This window comes from Panthera onca, chromosome B4, assembly GCF_046562875.1.
Source record: "Panthera onca isolate mPanOnc1 chromosome B4, mPanOnc1 haplotype 2, whole genome shotgun sequence".
Classification (NCBI taxonomy): Eukaryota; Metazoa; Chordata; class Mammalia; order Carnivora; family Felidae; genus Panthera; species Panthera onca.
The window spans coordinates 102,639,207-102,658,099 of record NC_138345.1 but is presented as its reverse complement, the minus strand read 5'-3'; the positions used below and the strand labels follow the sequence as shown (position 1 = coordinate 102,658,099).

Here is an 18,893-nt window from a genome sequence, read left to right as displayed (position 1 = left end):
CAGATATGTGTACAGTGTTACAGAAAATGGAAGGAAAGAGTGATTTAACTCTAGTTACATTGAAATAGGCTGGGGAAAGCCTAAAAAATAAAAGCTAAAGATGGTTAAAAGAAGACTGAATTGAGGAGCAATCTGTAGGGTCCAGCAATGCCTCAGCTACTACTCAGGGGTACCCTTTATCTTCCAGAGAAGTTAAACATCCCAAACTACCTTAAGTCTTATGATCAGAAAGAAATGAAATTTCATTCTAGGGTTACTTTTTCTTGGCAACTGGACTCAATCCCCTCCTCCCATCAACCAGCTTTTTTGTGATGAGGCCTGAGAATATGCTTCCATAGAATTTTTAACACTGTGTTTTATCTAAAGACCCTTTATTGTCGTGTTTACCTCAACAAAATCTTGTAGCCTTTGTCTTTCTGGCAAAGTTACCTATGTGTTAAAAAGTCTTTTAGATAACTGGAGAATCATCCCCAAAGATGAAAATCTGATGTGTAATGTATTGAGTCAGCCATGTTAATCGTTGAATGTGTAGTATAGATAAATAATAAAAAGATCTTTCAGAAGTTTCTGGTTCCATGTAGTTATTTGTACATAAAATCTGCATATATAGTTTTCCCATAAAAGTGAAAAATAGTATAAAGTTATGAAATATCAATTCATATTGATTATTTGTATATGAAAGAGACTTGGAAGTTACAGTGCAGTGGTAATGCTTATTTATTACATTACAAAGGGATTGTGTCTGTTTGGGATAGTGGTCCCAGACTGAGTGCCTCAGCTTGGATGTAAAAATAGATTGTGGTGATAAAAATGGAGTTTAGTGGGAAAACGGACTTTCTGACATGTTCTGCAGTAAAGAAATCTGTTTAATCCAGTATTCTCTGAATTTTTAGAAGTTTTTAAGAACAGTTGGTCAGAAACCATTTATTAACTTTTTCAGTTCAGTAGTTTCATGGAAACAGTAAATTTTTGTGATAAGTTGCTTTAAGAAGGGCTCCATAATGACAGTTGTTTCAGGAGGCATATTGAAAATTTAGGTATTCTTATTTCTGCCATATTATTTTCTCTTGACTGATGGAGATCTACATTTAAAGGAATGTAAAAACTTTATTATATGTAAATGTAAAAGTACTAGCATCTTCTAACATTTTGGGGATAAATTATTTAAATAGATTATGCAATAGAAAATCATACATACCCCTTCCCCTCAATGTAAAGGAATGTATAAAAGATTTTTTTCCTTTTGTTCATATGCCCTCCTTCGAAAATAAATATTAAAGGAATAATAGGGTTTTTAAATTTACGATCACTCTGCTTAGTTAGAAGGTTATTCTTTTATACCTTTTTACTCATCAAACATGTACTCACTGGCACATTACCAGGAGATTGTTATTTACTTATTCTAAAGGTGTAATTTCAGATTGTTCTGACATACTCAAGAAATGAAGGGTGGCCCAGTGTGATTAGAGCTTTGAATTTGTGGAAATAGATAGATCTAGATAACTGGATAGGCCTACGTAATTTATAATTCCTAGCTTAAAGGACCAATGATGGCATTTACAAGGAGTTGAAATATATGAGAAAAGACAAATTAGAGATTAAGTAGAGAAGGGAGCATGATGTTTGGATACACACAAACTGAAGTAATGAAAATTGATATAAATGCCTTCTACTTTGATCCAAAATCTAGTAATGCAGCCTCTGTTTATTGCTATATAACAGATTACATCCAAACTTAAAATAATGGCTGTGGCTTATCTAGGTGCCTCAAGATTGCACATGAGATTGCCCTCAGGCAGTTTGGCTGGGACCACAGTCTTATCTGAAGGTTTAACTGAGCTGGGGGGGTGGGTAAGTAGTAGGGATCCATTTCAGAACTTACTCATGTTATTGACCAGCTTTGTTTGTTTGCCACATGGGCTTCTCCGCAGGACTGCCTCTTGACAAGGCATTTGAGTTCTTCCAGGTTGTGAGTGATCCAAGAGAGGGAAAGAGAGTATATATGACATCCCATCACTTCTGCCCTGTTCTGTTTGTTGGAAACAAGTTCAGCCTACACTTGAGGGGAATTTACACAAGGGTGGGACTGCCATGAGGCAGAGATCATTGCCATCTTAGAGGCAACCTAGAACACTAGCAAGCTAAAATAAAATGTTTATGGCATTTTACATCCCTCAATTTATATTAGTAAATACTTAACCATTGCTTCCTATTTACTATGCTTACTACTTTGCTTACTAGTAACTGTTTATTTCTCTTACTGTTGAACAAAGTAATTGAAAATTGATTATATCTTTGCTCATTTGCTTTTGTTTTTCACACTCTGCTCTCCATTTGAATGTTTGGTGCCCCTCTTATTTTGTGACTTGGAAATAGTAACTCCTACTTCCTTAACTCATCCATCAGTGGTCCCAGAAATACAGAGTAGCTTGGTAGTCTAAAATGGAAAATAATAGTTCATTAAAATAACCAACTAGGGAGCCCCTAGGTGGTTCAGTCAGTTAAGCGGCTGACTTCAGCTCAGGTCATGATCTTGCAGTTCATGGGCTCCAGCCCTGCATTGATTGGGCTCTGTGCTGACAGCTCAGAATCTGGAGCCTGCTTTAGATTCTGTGTGTGTGTGTGTGTGTGTGTGTGTGTGTGTGTGTGTGCCCCTCCCCCACTCATTCTGTGTCTCAAAAAATGAATAAACATTAAAAAAAAATTTTTAAATAACCAAATAGGATTTTTTTTTCTTTCCTTGGCCCCAGAATTATATATTCTTAACTTCATCTTTGATACTTTTTGCCAAATCATATCTGAATATAGCAGAACTACTAGGTTCTCAGCCTGTCAGACATGTCTTTGCTTTTTCCTTTTTGAAAAGGATGCAGGGATATGGTTTCAAGCCTTGGTCTATTTCTTCCCTGCAATTTCTCCCCCATCTGTGTGACACAGGGGCATAACCAAAAAAGTAGTCTTACACATATCTTCCCAAATCTTTCCCCCTTTCCTCAATTTGAGTTTATAACTGTCTATCTATCTATCATATCTATCTATCGTTTTTAAAATTTAACATTTTTGAGGTTTCATAAAAGGTATACTGCAGTAATCCAAGTATACTAAAATACAGAGAGGTTATGTTGTTTTGTGATTTTATCTATGTATATGTTTATCTTTTTTTTTTTTTTTAATGTTTATTTTTGAGAGAGAGGGAGCGCGTAAGCCGGGAAGGGGCAGAAGAGAGGGAGACACAGAATCCAAAGCAGACTCCAGACTCTGAGCTGTCAGCACCGAGCCCAGTGCAGGGCTTGAACTCACAAACCATGAGATCATGACCTGAGCCGAAGTCGGATGCTCAACCGACTAAGCCACCCAGGCACCCCTGTATATGTTTACTTCTAATTAGACTGAGTTGCAGGCAGGATTTGGCTCTTTAATTTTGAACGAGGCACTGTGTTATATGCTAATAATAATAAGTGCCCGACGGATGTTGATTATCCGTAACTAACCATCATTTAGGGAACATTATTTTAGGACCTCTCCATGCAGACCATTTGACATACTTTTATTAAAAAGAATACATATTACATATACTGTTTTAATTAAAAAGTGTTAAATTTAGTTTTGCTTTAATTTACCAAAGAAAATGACTGAAGACTGAAGTAATGGTTAAATTTTAGGTTAAATTTTCTTTATCAGCCACGTACTTTGCTTGGATACTCAAATTAAATGTTCCTTTAAGACTAAGAAAATAGTCTATGAATACAGTGACACAGGATTTTTTTTTTTAAAGACCACATCACAATTTTAGAAAGATTGGACTATTCTCTAAGAAAGATTAGGATGTCATTACTAATCCATTTTTGTCTTCTCTCCCCTCATCTTGTTTTGTTAGCTATATTAATACTTCTACTTTGTTGGAATTTATAATATTTAGATTATTTTTTATTGATCCTTTGATCATCTTGTCTTGATTTCTGAATATATTTTGTCTAGTTTCAGTTACCATGGATATCAGAGGTTCTCAATCTAGTCTGTTTTTACAAATTGGATGGGGAATTTCTTTAAAGTGGAAATTCCTGGGCACCACTCTCAGATTCTGATTTCTTCTCTCTTTCTTCCAAATTCAGTTGAAGTACTCAAATTTTATAGCATTTATCATACCCCTTTTTGCTATTTGTTTAGTTACCTGTCTTGCCTGCTGGGCTCTGTCTAAGCTCTGTGGGTACAGAAATCTGGTCTATGTCCTTTACCAGGGCATTTCTAGCATCTAGCATAGTGTCTGGCTGAGGTGGACACTCAATATATTAATACTTTTGAGTTAATGAAGAATCTGCTCTTTATCAGCCACATACTTTGCTTGGATACTCAAGAAATTCGTCAAGAAACAGCTAACAACTGCGTAAAATGTTTTGTTTTGGAAAGCCATACGGATTTTATGTCCTCACTGTAGAGATGTTTTTGGAAAATAACTCAATGACTTTGACTTCTGTTAATTAACATTTTGCCATATATTCTTCCAGACTTTTAATTAGGCATATTAATGGCAAGAATGGTATCCTATTCTACATATTTTTGTAACCTAGTTTTTTTTTTTAATTTAATACAAATAGTAAGTAGATGTTATTTCTTCTCATGAAACTAAATTATTTCCTTGTTAATATATACATTGATTAAACCCCTCTGGATCAGTTGCGCGATCACTTCTGATAAAAGAATGTAACAAGGAAAACAGCAACCTGTGGCTACCTTCTATTTCTAGAGCTCAGACAATAATGAAACCTGGCAAAAGATTTATTTTCTCCAAAAAATTTTCTTCAACTCATCTCTACTCCCATACTGAGTTTTCTTTTTCTTGATTAATGCTATATTTCTTTGAAAATTGCTTATTATTTTTCTGCCTTATCTGCTTATCTTATTTTCCTAATTAGATTATAAGCATCCTGAGAACAGTATAAGATCATTACATTGCTCATTAACAAAAATTTATTGGGTAGCCCTGTTAGGTATTGTGAAGTATATAAGGTATTTTCTATTCTTAAGGGATTGTCATCTAATTCGTAGAAAATACTTGAACACATGAAACAATAAAAACAGCAAGCCTCACACAGTACTTAGTATAGTTTTATGTACACATACACGCCCTACGCCGTAAATGTCTACTTGTTAAGAAGTTAGCATTTTGTTTTGATTCATATTTCCTATATGCCAGGCACTGTGCTTAAAGGAGACAAAGAGAATATACTCTTTAGTGCTGTTCCTTGCATTCACCAGAATAATCAATAAAAATTATTAGTGAGAGAATGATCCTGAAGTTCAATTCTTTTTAGATCCCTAAGGATTCTAAACTTTAGAAGAAATGCTCTTCCCTTCCTGAGTCCCCAAATAAAAATGTGAGCCTCTAAAGATCTAGGTTTCACTTACTACTTTATAGATCTTTATCAGTAAAGGAAATATACAGAGCTGTGTAATAAAGTAGATAAAGGATATATTTCAGTCTTTGAATATTTATATTTCCCAGTTTTTAGTGTTGTCTTTCAAATATGTAGTACTTGTTGAAGTATGAATGTTGAAGCAATACTTAGATTACTTTTCCCCTGAAAACTTTTTTTTTAGTCTCAAAGAAGTTTTTTTCAGATTTTTTGAATAGTCTGTTTGCCATGTCTAATTTATTCAATCCACAAATATATATTGGATCTTCTCTTCATCAGGTATGTGCTTCCTTTATTCTCTCTCGAATACTGTATGTACATAAACCTCAACTTTAATCCAAATGAAGAATTTCCCATGGTCCAGCATTGTGTACAATCTGTGTTTTAAATTTATTATCCCAATCATTTTATCATTTGAGTATATGACTTATTATGACATAGGATAAGTTTTTATTTTTACATCTAGATTTCCTACCTGCTTGTATGATAAGAGTAGAAAGGGCAAAAATATTTGAAACTTAAATGCAGTGCTAAATTTATTTGTTTTCAAAACTAAATACAATTGACCTCCTAGGATTATACATGCTCATTTATTTGCCAGTCATAATGCAAGACCAAGGTATTTATTTTTTTATTATTCAGTAATGGAGTACTGCATAGAGTTCTTCATTGTTTTTTTCTTTTTTTTTTTTTTAATGTTTGTTTATTTTTGAGAGAGAGCTAGTGGAGGAGGGGCAGAGAGAGGGAGGCACAGAATCTGAAGCCGTTTCCAGGCTCTGAGCTGTTAGCACGAGCCCAACGTGGGGCTTGAATTCATGAACCATGAACCGTGAGATCATGACCTGAGCCGAAGTCAGACGCTTAATTGACTGAGCCACTCAGGTGCCCTCATTGTTTTTCTTGCTTAAACCATGTCTGTAATTCATCCTTTGATAGTCCAAATTCAGTTTTCTTTTAAAATAAACAAAAACTTGATTGGATTATCTCCAGTTCAGTTCTTTAAGCATTCTCACCTGACATCTGTGTCACTGAATGCTTAGGGCATGGACTATTTTCTAGTATATCTACAAATTTCTGTTCCCAGCAGTTGTACAGAATCAAGTCTTCCTTAGTAAGAGTCATAAAGAATTGTGTCAAGGAAATGATTTAGAGAACTTCCATATTCAAATTCATTTGTTAACTGTATTACTAATGACTAGGCACAAATTGTAAATGTTTCAACTAATTGACTAATTACATTTTCACTTAAGTTCTCTAATGACATTTATACAACTAAATCTTTTCTCTTTTCTCTGAGTTGTATATACTTTGTATGAATGAGCTTATATAAAACTTTTAGGGGTGCCTGGGTGGCTCAATTGGTTAAGTGGCCGACTTTGGCTCAGGTCATAATCTCATGGTTTGTGAGTTCGAGCCTGCTTCAGATTCTGTGTGTGTCTCATTCTCTCCCCCTCCCCCGCTCATATTCTCTCTCTCTCTCTCTCTCTCTCTCTCTCTCTCTCTCTCTCAAAAATAAACATTAGAAGAAATTAATTAAAAAAAATTTTCACATATGAAAGTTTGAAAGAAGCCTGAAATCCCAAGATATCCTTTGTGTATCTTTTATAATTCAATCGTCATCTTAGAAATAATTGTGGCTGGGACTTTTACCAAACTGGTACTGAAAGGAATATTTGACAAGTCTCCACCATTTAACCTTGTTTTATAATTTACAGAGGGATGAAAAAGTAAATTATAGATAAGAATATTAAAAAAAATTTTAAATGGGTGTGATTTAGCATGTGGATTATGTATCTGCAAACATAAAAGTACTACTCTAAGTGCTTTCTATATTAATTCATATACCTATCATAGTAAACTTTTGAGGTGGGTACTATTACTATCCTCGTTTTCCAGAGTAAACTGTGGCACACAGGACGTTAAGTAATTTACCCAGCAACACCTGGCTAATAAGTGGCAGAACTGGGTTAATCCTGCACAACCTGTCTGTAGAGTACATACTTTAAAGAAAACCACTTTCGTGAAAAGGAATATTATAGTATTAGAATTTGTTTCAAATGCTTCTAATTTCATAATTGTGATTTTACTCAGTTGAATTACATAGTTGCTAAACATATTTTTTATTTCTCTAGGAATGAAATTTAATGATTTTTCAAGCTATACATGCCCCACCCAAAATCTGTCTTTAAGCTATGGATTTTGTCTACCTTCAGCCAACATTGTGTAGTTCCTTTATTCATCTCTTTGTTGTTAGGCTTTTCAACTTTTTTCTTAAAACGTGGGAAACAAAGGTTGTCCTTGAGCTAACTTGCTGAGATAAAACAGATGTTTTATGTACTTGAACTAGTTTGTTGAATTAGTTTACAGCTCAAGTTGGCAAAGCTGCCTGAACCTGGACTAAATGACTAAAGTGTCTTCACACAGCCATTTATTATTGGCAATTACTCTGAATATGTATTCACCAAAAACTTAAGCTATGTTCGATAATATTTTGGAGGTATATTTGAGTCATTCTGTTTCTTTCCATATATATGGCTTATTAATAAACTGACTACATTTTAGTCAGATATTTAAAGTCAGCAAGTCATGTGTCTCTTAATGTGCTACATGTGTTAGCTTTTGATTCTCTTAGCGACAGTATTTTTATGGGTGTACTTCACGGGTTTCTTGTGTATGCTTTATAAATGTTCAGGAGAACACTTTGAACAACTTGTACCACAAACTTGAGATTCATATGTAATGTATATTTTGTGACAGTGTTTTTAGCATTTAATTAATATTAAAACATTTCAAAAACTTAGTAAATTATAAACAAAGGAAAAAGCAGATTTAACATTAACTGCTTTAGTATGTTTATTGGTGTTTCTTACATTATACTGACTTAAGTATTTTAAATCAGAATCAGCAACGTTTCATTTTCAGGAATCACCTATACCCATAGGTTAATTTTTTCAAAGAGCTGGCGGAGGGGGGTTGCCTTCTTAAAATAGAGAAGCTTTAAAAATTAACCATTTGTCTTGAAAATCTTTTCTCTTCAGTATCAAAGGTTTACTCATAAGGTGGAAAATAAACTTTATTCTAGATCCTGCCTACCTTCATCCTCACTATATGTGATTTGGCATCTTCATACACCACTTGTCACTTGTTCATATGTTAAGCTCTGGGATAGAGCCTCCTCCAGGAGATATTCCCAGACTATCACTATTCCTTCTTAGTTCTCCTTTTCTGAGCTCCCATAATAAGTAGTGCACAGCCCTGTAACTATATCACGTTCCTCTTAATATAATCATTTAGTTGTGTATTCATCTTCTGGTACTAGTGGTAATCTTCTTGAGAACTTTCTCTTTAACTTACTGAATAAAATACTTTTGTGTTCCAAGTAAAATATACGGATAATTTAATATTAACATTTCTCTTACTGTTTTCATAATCACTTCTCTGCATCCTCTCCCTGAGTGATTTCAAGCCCCATTGTAATATTATCTTAATGCAGATAATTCCCAAATTGATGATTTCATCTCACATTTTATCTTCAAAGCTCTAGGTCTGCATATCCAGTTGACCACTAGCCACTAGATATGCATGGTTAGATAGGTATACAGACACCTATAAATTCAACATATCCAAAGCTATGAAATCATTTTCTTTCCTCAACCTGCTTCTTGAACCTGTAGTATCTATTTTCGTGAATGGCTTCTCCCTGTCCCTCACCCAAATAAACCTTGCATATTTTCTCTTAAGTTTCTCATAGATCAGTCTGTATAACTGGTAAGACTCAGTTCAGGCCCTTCTTTTTTCATATTGCTTCCAATAATCTTTCTAAAATACTGTTCTGATCATGTCACTCCTCTGCTTAAAAACCCTTAATAACTCTTTTCAAACATTATCTACTTAAAATTATAAAATGTTTTCTCCTGCTTTTCTCTGTACTGCTGAATTGAGCCATTATTACTGATGGGATGTGTTGTACTCTTCCCTTTATGTGTGGGAGTAGAAAGTGGAATGAAAACCATCTCTAGCATCAAATCCTGTCACCTCTGCATTATGTTCAGATCTTTTACCTGGAAAAGACCTTTTAGCACATAGCTTTATCCTGTTTTATAACTTAATACTCTGTGTATACCTCTGGATGATTTACTTAGTTTATTCTACGCATTTTTAAAATCACAGTGCATTTGCACAGGGAAGTTCCTTCTAGTTGAGTTGCTAGTTGAACAACTTATATATAATCTTCAAAACGTTGCCCAAACATATACCTTTTTTTTTTTTTTTTTTAAAGTAAACTGTATCCACAATGTGGGATTCAAATTCTGAGCCTACATCTAGAGGCACATGCTGTACCTACTGAGCCAGCTAGGTGCCCCTCAGACATATACTTCTTTTTTTTTTTTTAATTTTTAATTTTTAATTTTTATGTTTGATAGAGAAAGACAGAGCACAAGTGGGGGAGGGGCAGAGAGAGAAGGAGACACAGAATCTGAAGCAGGCTCCAGGCTCCGAGCCGTCAGCACAGAGCCCAACACGGGGCTCGAACTCACAAACCTCGAGATCAGGACCTGAGCTGAAGTCAGATGCTCAACCCGACTGAGCCACCCAGGTGCCCCAGACATATACTTCTTAATGAGACCTATATGGACCATCTTAGTCCTGAGAAGTTATCTTTATGTCCCAATGATATTGTAGTACTTCTCTATCTACTGCTGTTATGCCCTAATATGATCATTGTTATTTATGGGCAAGCCTGCCATATTGCAGTGTGATCCTTCTGGCTTCCCTATATTTCTAGGGCTTTGGCATATATACTTTTTAGTATACATGATAAGAGTAGCTAAAGGAATTGGGGATATTTAGCCCAAAAGAGAGTATGTGAGAATTCTGGGGTGAGGGTGTTCATCATATTTAAAGGTTATCAGTTAAAAGAGAGATTCCATTTGATTGTGGAGTTTCAGGGACCAGGGGATAGAAATTAAAGGAAGATCTATTTTAGCATGTACAATTTAGAGAAAGATAAGTAAAGTGTCTTACATTGGAGGTAATACATAGAGTAGGCTTTCAAAAAATAGTAGCCTGTTAATTTTTTTTTTTTAACCTGAGATATAATTTGCAGTAAAATTCACGGCTTTTAAGTGTGCAATTCAGTGAATTTTTGCATACGAATATGCCTAAGTAAAAATCAGAAAGATAGGGAACATTTCCAGTCCTCCAGAAAGCACCCCCATGCTCCTCTTATTTCTCCACAAATTTGACCATTTTTCTGAACTTCAACACCAGAGATAGTTTTGCCTAGAAACCTACAGTATGTATCCTTTCTGTCTCCCTTTTTTCACTCATCTATGTCTGTGAAGATCATCTGTGTTGTTGAAGGTAGCAGTGGTTCTTTTAGTTTGATGTTCTTTTCTCATTGATGTATAGGATCCTATGAATAGAATCTCCTCACACACATACACTCCACTCCGTTTATTTATCAATTCTTTTGTATTTTTATACTAGAGTAGATATTGTCAAATGGTTTTTTGAAGTTGTATGAATTTTACACTTTAACCGACGGTTTGGTTGTTTCTCCATATTATAATACAGTAGATTTAGCATTTTTCTTTTAAGAATCAAGTCTTGGGGCACAGGCTGACTGGCTTAGTCAGTGGAGCATGTGACTCCTGATCTCTGGGTCAAGTTGGAGCCCCATGTGGGGTGTAGGGGTTACTTAAAAATAAAATCTTTTTAAATTTTTTTATTTTAGAGAGAGAGAGCATGCACACGAACAGGGGAGAGAGACAGAGGAGGAGAGAAAGAGAGGGAGAATCTTAAGCAGGCTCCATGCTCAGCGTGGAGCCCAGTGCAGGGCTCAATCCCACAACCCTGGGATCATGACCTGAGCTGAAATCAAGAGTTAGATGCTCGACCTACTGAGCCACTCAGGCACCCCAAAAATAAAATCTTAAAAAAAAGAAGTCTTAAATTTTCTTATGTAAATACTGCCTATTCAGTGTAAACATTTTGGAAATAAGGAAAAATTTAAAGAAGAAAATAAAAATTTGTCTTAGTCTCACAGCCAGTGATGACTGTTAACCTTCAGTGTATATTCTAGTCTTTTTTGTACATATTTCTTAGTAAAATTGTAATCATATTAGGTAAACTGTTTTTGTGTCCTGTTTTAAAAATTTAACAGATTGTGGGGTGCCTGGGTGGTTCAGTCAGTTAAGCGTCCCACTCTTGGTTTCGGCTCAGGTCATGATCCTACGGCTTCATGGGTTCAAGCCTCACATTGGCTCTGTGCCAACAGCAAGGAGACTGCTTGGGATTCTCTCTCCCTCTCTCTCTCCCTCTCTCTCTCTCTCTCTCTCTCACTCTCTCTCTCTCTCTCTCCCCCCCTTCCCAACTCACATGCTTTCACGTTCTCTCTCTCTCTTTTAAAATAAATAATCAGATTTGTATTAGATGTATTTATCAAATAAGAGTTTTATATTTTTCAATCGATGATAAAAGAATACTGTTTTGGAGTCTGGAAAAATTAAAGCAGGCAGAATGAAAAGGGTGATAGAATTAAATCAGTATCTTTTCTTGGGGCGCCTAGATGGCTCAGTTGGTTAAACTTCCAACTCTTGATTTTGGCTCAGGTCATGATCTCACTGTTTGTGGGATTAAGACCTGCCTTGGGCTCACACTGATAGTACAAATCCTTCTTGGGATTCTCTCTCTCCTCTGTCTCTGCTCCTCCCTTCCTACCCTTTCTCTCCCTCAAAACAAGTAAACATTAAAAACAAAAAATCAATGTCTTGTCTCAAGGAAATTTAATGATTAAGCATTCAAATAGATCTAATATTAATTCAAGCCACTGTGGGTCATTAGCTATCTCAAATAATGTTTTATAGACTACTTTCTAATATAATAAATAGAATATGGATGTTTCTTGTTTTGTTACTAGATAGCTGTGGTTCTCAAATCTCTCCAACCCTTTCTTTAAACCCCTGCTTCTTGAAAAACAGATTTTCCCCCAAGCAGTATATACTTGAAGTCCATATGAATGTTACTTATGTATATTCATTTAATATCTGCTATGTGTAAGGTACTATTCTGGGCACTATGAAATCTTGCCATCAGAATCCTTTAACTTGTTCCAAGGGGAAGAATCAGATACATATAATCTTGGGCGCCTGGGTGGCTCAGTTGGTTAAGCCTCCAACTCTTGATTTTGGCTCAGGTTATGATCTTCACAGCTCATAGTTCGTGGGATTGAGCCCTGCATTGGGCTTTATGCTTACAGCATTTTGCCTGTTTGGGATTCTCACTCTCCGTCCCTCCCCTGCTTGCACACATTCTCTCTCTCTCAAAATAAGTAAATAAACATTTTTTAAAAAAATAATCTTAAACATGTTAGGGAATTTTAGAGATATATAACCTACCAGCTTCTTCTGTCCACTTGATAAATAACGATACTAGAGCCTGAAAAGAAAGATTAAAATACTTGTCTAACACTATAAAATTTGTGGCATTGCCAAAGTTAGAGCCTAGAACCAAAAGCTATGATTCCCTCAGTGCTTTTCCTACTTTGTACTTTGTCCGTATTGCTTTTCTTGACACCAACTGTCATTTTTTCCCCTAAGAAAGTGCTACTTAGGAGTGTTTTTGGGGGGCACGTGGGTGGCTCAGTCAGTTAAGCATCTGACTTTGGCTCAGGTCACAATCTCATGGTTTGTGAGTTTGAACCCTGCATGGGACTCTGTGCTGTCAGTGCAGAGCCCACTTCATATCCTCTGTCCCCCTCCCTGCTTGTTCTCTCTCTCTCTCTCTCTCTCTCTCTCTCTCTCTCTCTCTCAAAATAAATAAACTTTAAAAATAAATAAAAGTGTTTTCTTTCGCTTCTGTGGTGGGCAAAGAAAAACTGGTTTCATTCATACAGCACGCTGTGTAAGTGCCTAGAACTTATGATATCCTGTTGCTGAGATTACAGATAGGCAAGAAATATGTTGATAAACTATGAATATCTGTGGAAAGCAGTGTTAAGTGTGGAAAAAGATTATATTTTTTAGAATCTAAACAACTGTTAAGAGTGCCAGCTCTGTCATCTCGCACCTGTCTGGCTTATTCAAGCTACTTAATCTCTGAATCTTAGCTTTCTCATCATTCATCTGTTAAGCCCCTACCGCATGCCAAGAACCATATTAAGGTGCTGCAGGTAAAGCAAAATTCTTGTTTCTTATGAGGGTTTTTGTGAGGATAATGTATATACATCAGTAAAATAAAGTACTTGTTGTACTTACTGGCACAAAGTAAACATTGATAAAAGTTCCTTCTTACTTACTGTAAGTTCTCAAACTTTGTCTCAAGACCACTTTATACTCTTAAATTTTTTGGAGGGGTGCCTGGGTGGCTCAGTCGGTTAAGCATCCAACTTCAGCTCAGGTCATGATCTCGCGATGCATGAGTTTGAGCCCCATGTAGGGCTCTGTGCTGACAGCTCAGTGTGTGGAGCCTGCTTCGGATTCTGTGTCTCCCTCTCTCTCTCTGCCCCTCCCCCACTGGTGTCCTGTCTTTCTCTGCCAAAAATAAATAAATGTTTAAAACAATTTTAGTTATTGAAAGATCCCAAAGAACTTTTGTTTCCGTAGTGTGAATATATTACTATTTGGTGATACTAGAGGTTAACACTGAGGATTTTAAGTATTTTATTAATTTGTTTTAAAATAGAATTACTGTACCTGTGTTATATAAATAACATTTTAAAGTTAAAATAACTGGTTTACTTGCTCCTAAAGGGTTCAATTTATCATGGACAACAAATACTGTTGTTTTTCTTGACAGATTTTGTTCATTTTTAAGAAAAAGTATGACACAAATCCAAGTTAGACTAAGTATAGTTTCTCGTTTAAGTAAAAATTGTATTCCATGGAAAAAGTGGCTAGTTCAACTTGCATCTTAGTTGCACAAGTACTTTTCCTCAGGGCAGTCATTATACTTGAAAGAAGTGTTTTTTGCATGCTTCATATTTTGTTCCAAAGAGTACTAAAAAGATGTGTATTCAGGGGTCAAGATTTAATAAGATTTATATTTTATACTACTTTAAGGACATTCATAAGTAAAAAATAGCTTTTTAAAAGTTTATTCATTTTGGGGGTGGGACAGAAAGAGAGAATCCCAAGAATCTGCGAATCTGCTGTCAGCACAGATCTTGATGTGGGGCTTGATCTCACAGACTGTGAGGTCATGACCTGAGCTGAAACCAAGAGTTGGAGACTTAACCACTGAGCTACTCAAGCTCCCCAAAAAATAGCTTAAAAAAAAAAAAACAATGAGTGCATAGTGGCGAATACAGTGGCTTGTTAGTGTAGTTTCTTTGGCCACTGTCTTGATTGTGCTAAAGCACAAGCAAGTTTTGCCACTGTTGCTTTATGCACTCTCAAGTGCACGTGTCAACACAATGAAAAGGTGAAATACCATCTTAGTATTATTTTAAGAGTAGTTTTGGCATTGTCAGTTTCCTGAAAGGATCCCTCCCCCCTCGACAGATTGCATTTTGGGAGCCAGTGCTATAAAGCCAGTGCTTTATTATTGGTACTTATATAATGTTTTGATTGTTATCATTTTAATATGTACTTATTTTTATCGTGAGATTGGCACTGTCTAGTCACATTAGTACCATTGACCTGTTTGATGGCAATACAATCAAAATAGCAGCACACTGACAGAGAATATTTATGTTATAAAAGTTGCAAAGTAGGGATTTTGTTCTATGGATGTATTATTAGGAGCATTGCTTCATATTTTTTCTGATTGTGCTTTCTGTTTTGTTTTTAGGCTTGCATTGATGACAATGTTGATATGGTGAAGTTTCTGGTTGAAAATGGAGCAAATATTAATCAACCTGATAATGAAGGCTGGATACCACTACATGCAGCTGCTTCTTGTGGATATCTTGATATTGCAGAGTAAGCCAGTTCTGTGTTTACTTTTATCCAAATATCCAAACACTATTTTAGAGACCTGAGATTTTATAGAAATTGGTGTTACTGATAAATGAGTGAGCTCTTATATTACCTTAATTCATGAAAACTATTCTTCCCAGGAAGAAGAATAAGCAGTTCTTGGGAATTCATATATTGAGTCTCTCATTGGGAGTTTATCTTCCTGTCTTCCCACCCTCTTTGGCTTTTGGTACTTTGTATTGATATGAGTAATGGTACACTTCTCCATTCCCATCTCCTTTTATTTTGAGTACATGTAGAGCATTGTCAAATGATTCAAAGTTAAATTTAGCAATCTAGCCTATCCCTGTGTAATCTGAGTTGTTAGGAGAAATTAACAATAATTCTCAGTTAAGTTACTTTGGTATAAGGAGAATATGATACAGAGTTCTCCAATTAGTCTAAACATTTATACTTCGTTGCTATTAAGATTGTTTTCTAAAAATACGTGTTTTAGAAAATTCAATGAGAAATGGTCATCATTCTTACCTACCTTTAATGGGCAGGTACTTTCCAAGAAAATCTGATTCTTCAAACAGTTAACAAGGAAGTATAGTTATCCTGACAAAATAATATTTTCACTGAACTATTTCATTTTGTGTTACTGTGTGTCCAATACCATAAACAGGTTTTATTGTCTATCTGCTCACATCAAAACTTATCAACTGATAATATCAAATATGGGAGTTCTATTTTGTGAATCTCTTTTAGTAAGCCTTAAATATTGTTATACCTTTATTTCATTTTTCTCCCCATGTGTATTGGAGATAGGATACATCATTTTAAAGGGGAGGCATTGGTTGGTAAATGAGAAGTACTCTGGCCTAGGAATCAGAAAATCTGAATTACTTGAGTTCTATTACTGCGTATAACACTAATTACACTTTATTTTCATCTTTTCCTTTCTGGGCCTTAATTTCTTTATGTGCAAAATGAGGAAGTCTTTTGTCATTGCAAAAACAGTAATGTTCGTTCATAATTATAATCATGGTTCTCAAGTTCCTTAATTCCTGTCTGTTTTTTTCATGCTCAACAGAGGACTTGGATCTCTTCTTCATAGAAAAAATAGCTAATGTGCATTTATCTTAAGCTGTCTGTAAATATTTGGTACTCAAGTTCTGGAGTCAAATGATGTGAATTTTGAATGTTTCCTTAGCCATTCTCGGGGTGTGACCTTGGGCAAGTTGCTTAACTTTTATATGCTTCTGTTTTTTTCCTCTTTCAAAAAGGAATAATATTGCTTAGGATTGTTGTGAGGGTTAACTGAGTAATCCATCAAACAAAGAATTGGCACATTGGAAATACTCAATGTGTGTTAACTTTTGACCGTTACACTGTCTCTGGGGAAATGAAAACCCAACTTTTTTCTCTTAAGATGTTTAATCTTTGTGTTTCTTTTTTTGTAATTCATGCTTCTGAGTTTGAAAAGACAATAATAATCACCCTGAATAATTTCTTCCACTTGATTGATAAACCATTGTGTTGGTTGGGATGATTTTAGCTGCAATTAAATAGTATCAAATTTAAAATAGACCTAAAGAGTAAGAGTCCTTGGGGCGCCTGGATGGCTCAGGTGGTGAAGCATCCACTTCGGCTCAGGTTGTCATGATCTTGCCGTTTGTGGGTTTGAGCCCTGCGTGGGGTTTTGTGCTGACAGCTCAGAGTCTAGAGCCTGCTTCAGATTCTATGTTTCTCTTTCTCTGCCCCTCCATTCATGCTCTCTTTCTCACTCAAAAATAAACATTTAAAAAAAAAGTAAGCATCCTTGTGCTACAGTATATGATACAGTTTAGAGGAAGAGCATTCAAGTTTATTAAACTGCTTGGTGAAACCTCCAAGGGCGTCTCTCAGGTTTTTTTCTTCTGTCTTCCCCAAACATGAACTTTATTCTTAGCCTTGTCCCCCTCCTGGTGACAGGATGATTGCCACAACTCCTCAGTTTTATTATTACATATGCACATCAGAGGGCAAAATAAAAAGTGGGTAGAGTGTGAAAAGTATCTTCTCCATATTTTGTGTATGTCAAAGAGGGGAACTTATCCAAGAGAGTCCTCCGACTGCATCAGATTTCCGCTTTAGGGATTTGTGTTGGTCTGGTCTTGTCACTTGCCCATGTCTACCCTGGGAAAAGCAAGTACTTGGCATATTCAGTGTTTTGCATGTCAGTAAATAAGTATGAGGGGGAGTAAGCAGTCTGCTGCAGGTGTTAATATTTTCAGTAGAAAAACCACAGCTTTTCATTTTTTAGAAGGTAGGCTATGGAACAAGTGCTTCATAGGACTTAATACAAACAGAAATGACCTGGTTTAGCCAAGATTGAGTAGAGTTGTGGTGATCTACCTTTCTTTAGGCAGTTTGAATTTATGGCTGTGGTATAACTAGAGTATCTGAATGCATACTTTGAACAAAATTAGAAGAATTATGACTTTTTCTTTGTTGCTCTTTCTGCCTTCTTTTATTAAATAATAAGAATGTTTATAAAAGACAATTTAACTCTGATAAATATTGACTGGGTTATTCGTTAAGGTGATAGTCCATAGCCCTTCCAAATACATGATTATTTTTATCAGCATTATCTTTTTTACCAGTTAATCTCACTAATATGAGAAGTTAATGAAAACCTATTTTTCTTTGGTCTAGAAAAAAATAGCATGATGGCTTAAGAGCTAGGGTAAAGATACCCCCAAGTCAGAGTATTTATAGAGTAAAAGAAGGCCCTATTAATAATGATGTAGAGGGGCACCTGGGTGGCTCAGTCGGTTGAGCGTCCAACTTTGGCTCAGGTCATGATCTCGCGGTCTGTGCGTTCGAGCCCCGCATGGGGCTCTGTGCTGGCAGCTCAGAGCCTGGAGCCTGCTTTCGATTCTGTGTCTCCCTCTCTCTCTGCCCCTCCCCTGCTCATGCTCTGTCTCTCTCTCTGTCAAAAATAAATAAACATTAAAAAAAAATTAAAAAAAAAATAATAACAGTTATAAGCCAGGAAAGACCTAGGAAATTTGGGTCACTCTGCCAAATGAAATATTTGAAGTTAAATTTGTTGTAAATCCTGATTTTGTTTTTTGCAAGCTATGTGCCCTTGGCCAAGCTACTTAGCCTCAACGATTAATACTATTTATAAAATAGGATCTGGCTTCTTCCTACCTCTTATTTCTCATAATGCTTTCGATATTTTTCACTCTCTTAATACTGGACTACTTTTAATTTCCCAACATTCACTGCTGGTTCACGTTAATGAGTCTTTGCTTATAGTGGTTCATTTGCTTTATTTCTTTACTTTACCAGCTCCTGCCAAACTCTCAAGATGCAGTTGTATGTCATTTCTTCCAGAAACTTTTCTGATAATTCCTGGCATCTCTACAATGTATCAGATGTTTACATGCTTCTTTAGGAACTGCTTTATGCACAGAATAGTTCTAATTCATCCCTATTGAAATGAGAGATGAAACAAACAATGAAGCACACATAGTTTACTCTGATGCCTTAAGTATGATTTGGATACAGTGAGTTCTAAATTTTTGAC

The 18,893-nt window shown here is 35.7% G+C and overlaps 1 protein-coding gene across 8 annotated transcripts in view; it reads left to right on the top strand.

The window, feature by feature from the left end:
* The window catches only part of PPP1R12A (protein phosphatase 1 regulatory subunit 12A), a 159,980-nt gene that overhangs the window by 37,812 nt on the left and 103,275 nt on the right, over positions 1–18,893 (top strand). For all 8 annotated transcript variants that reach the window (XR_009617122.3, XM_060656880.3, XM_060656881.3 and 5 more), the window contains exon 2: positions 15,207–15,337. Coding sequence is in view for 7 of the 8 variants with exons in the window: in XM_060656880.3 (XP_060512863.1) it covers positions 15,207–15,337 (131 nt within the window). In the remaining variant the exon portion in view is untranslated. The remainder of the gene's footprint in view (positions 1–15,206; positions 15,338–18,893) is intronic.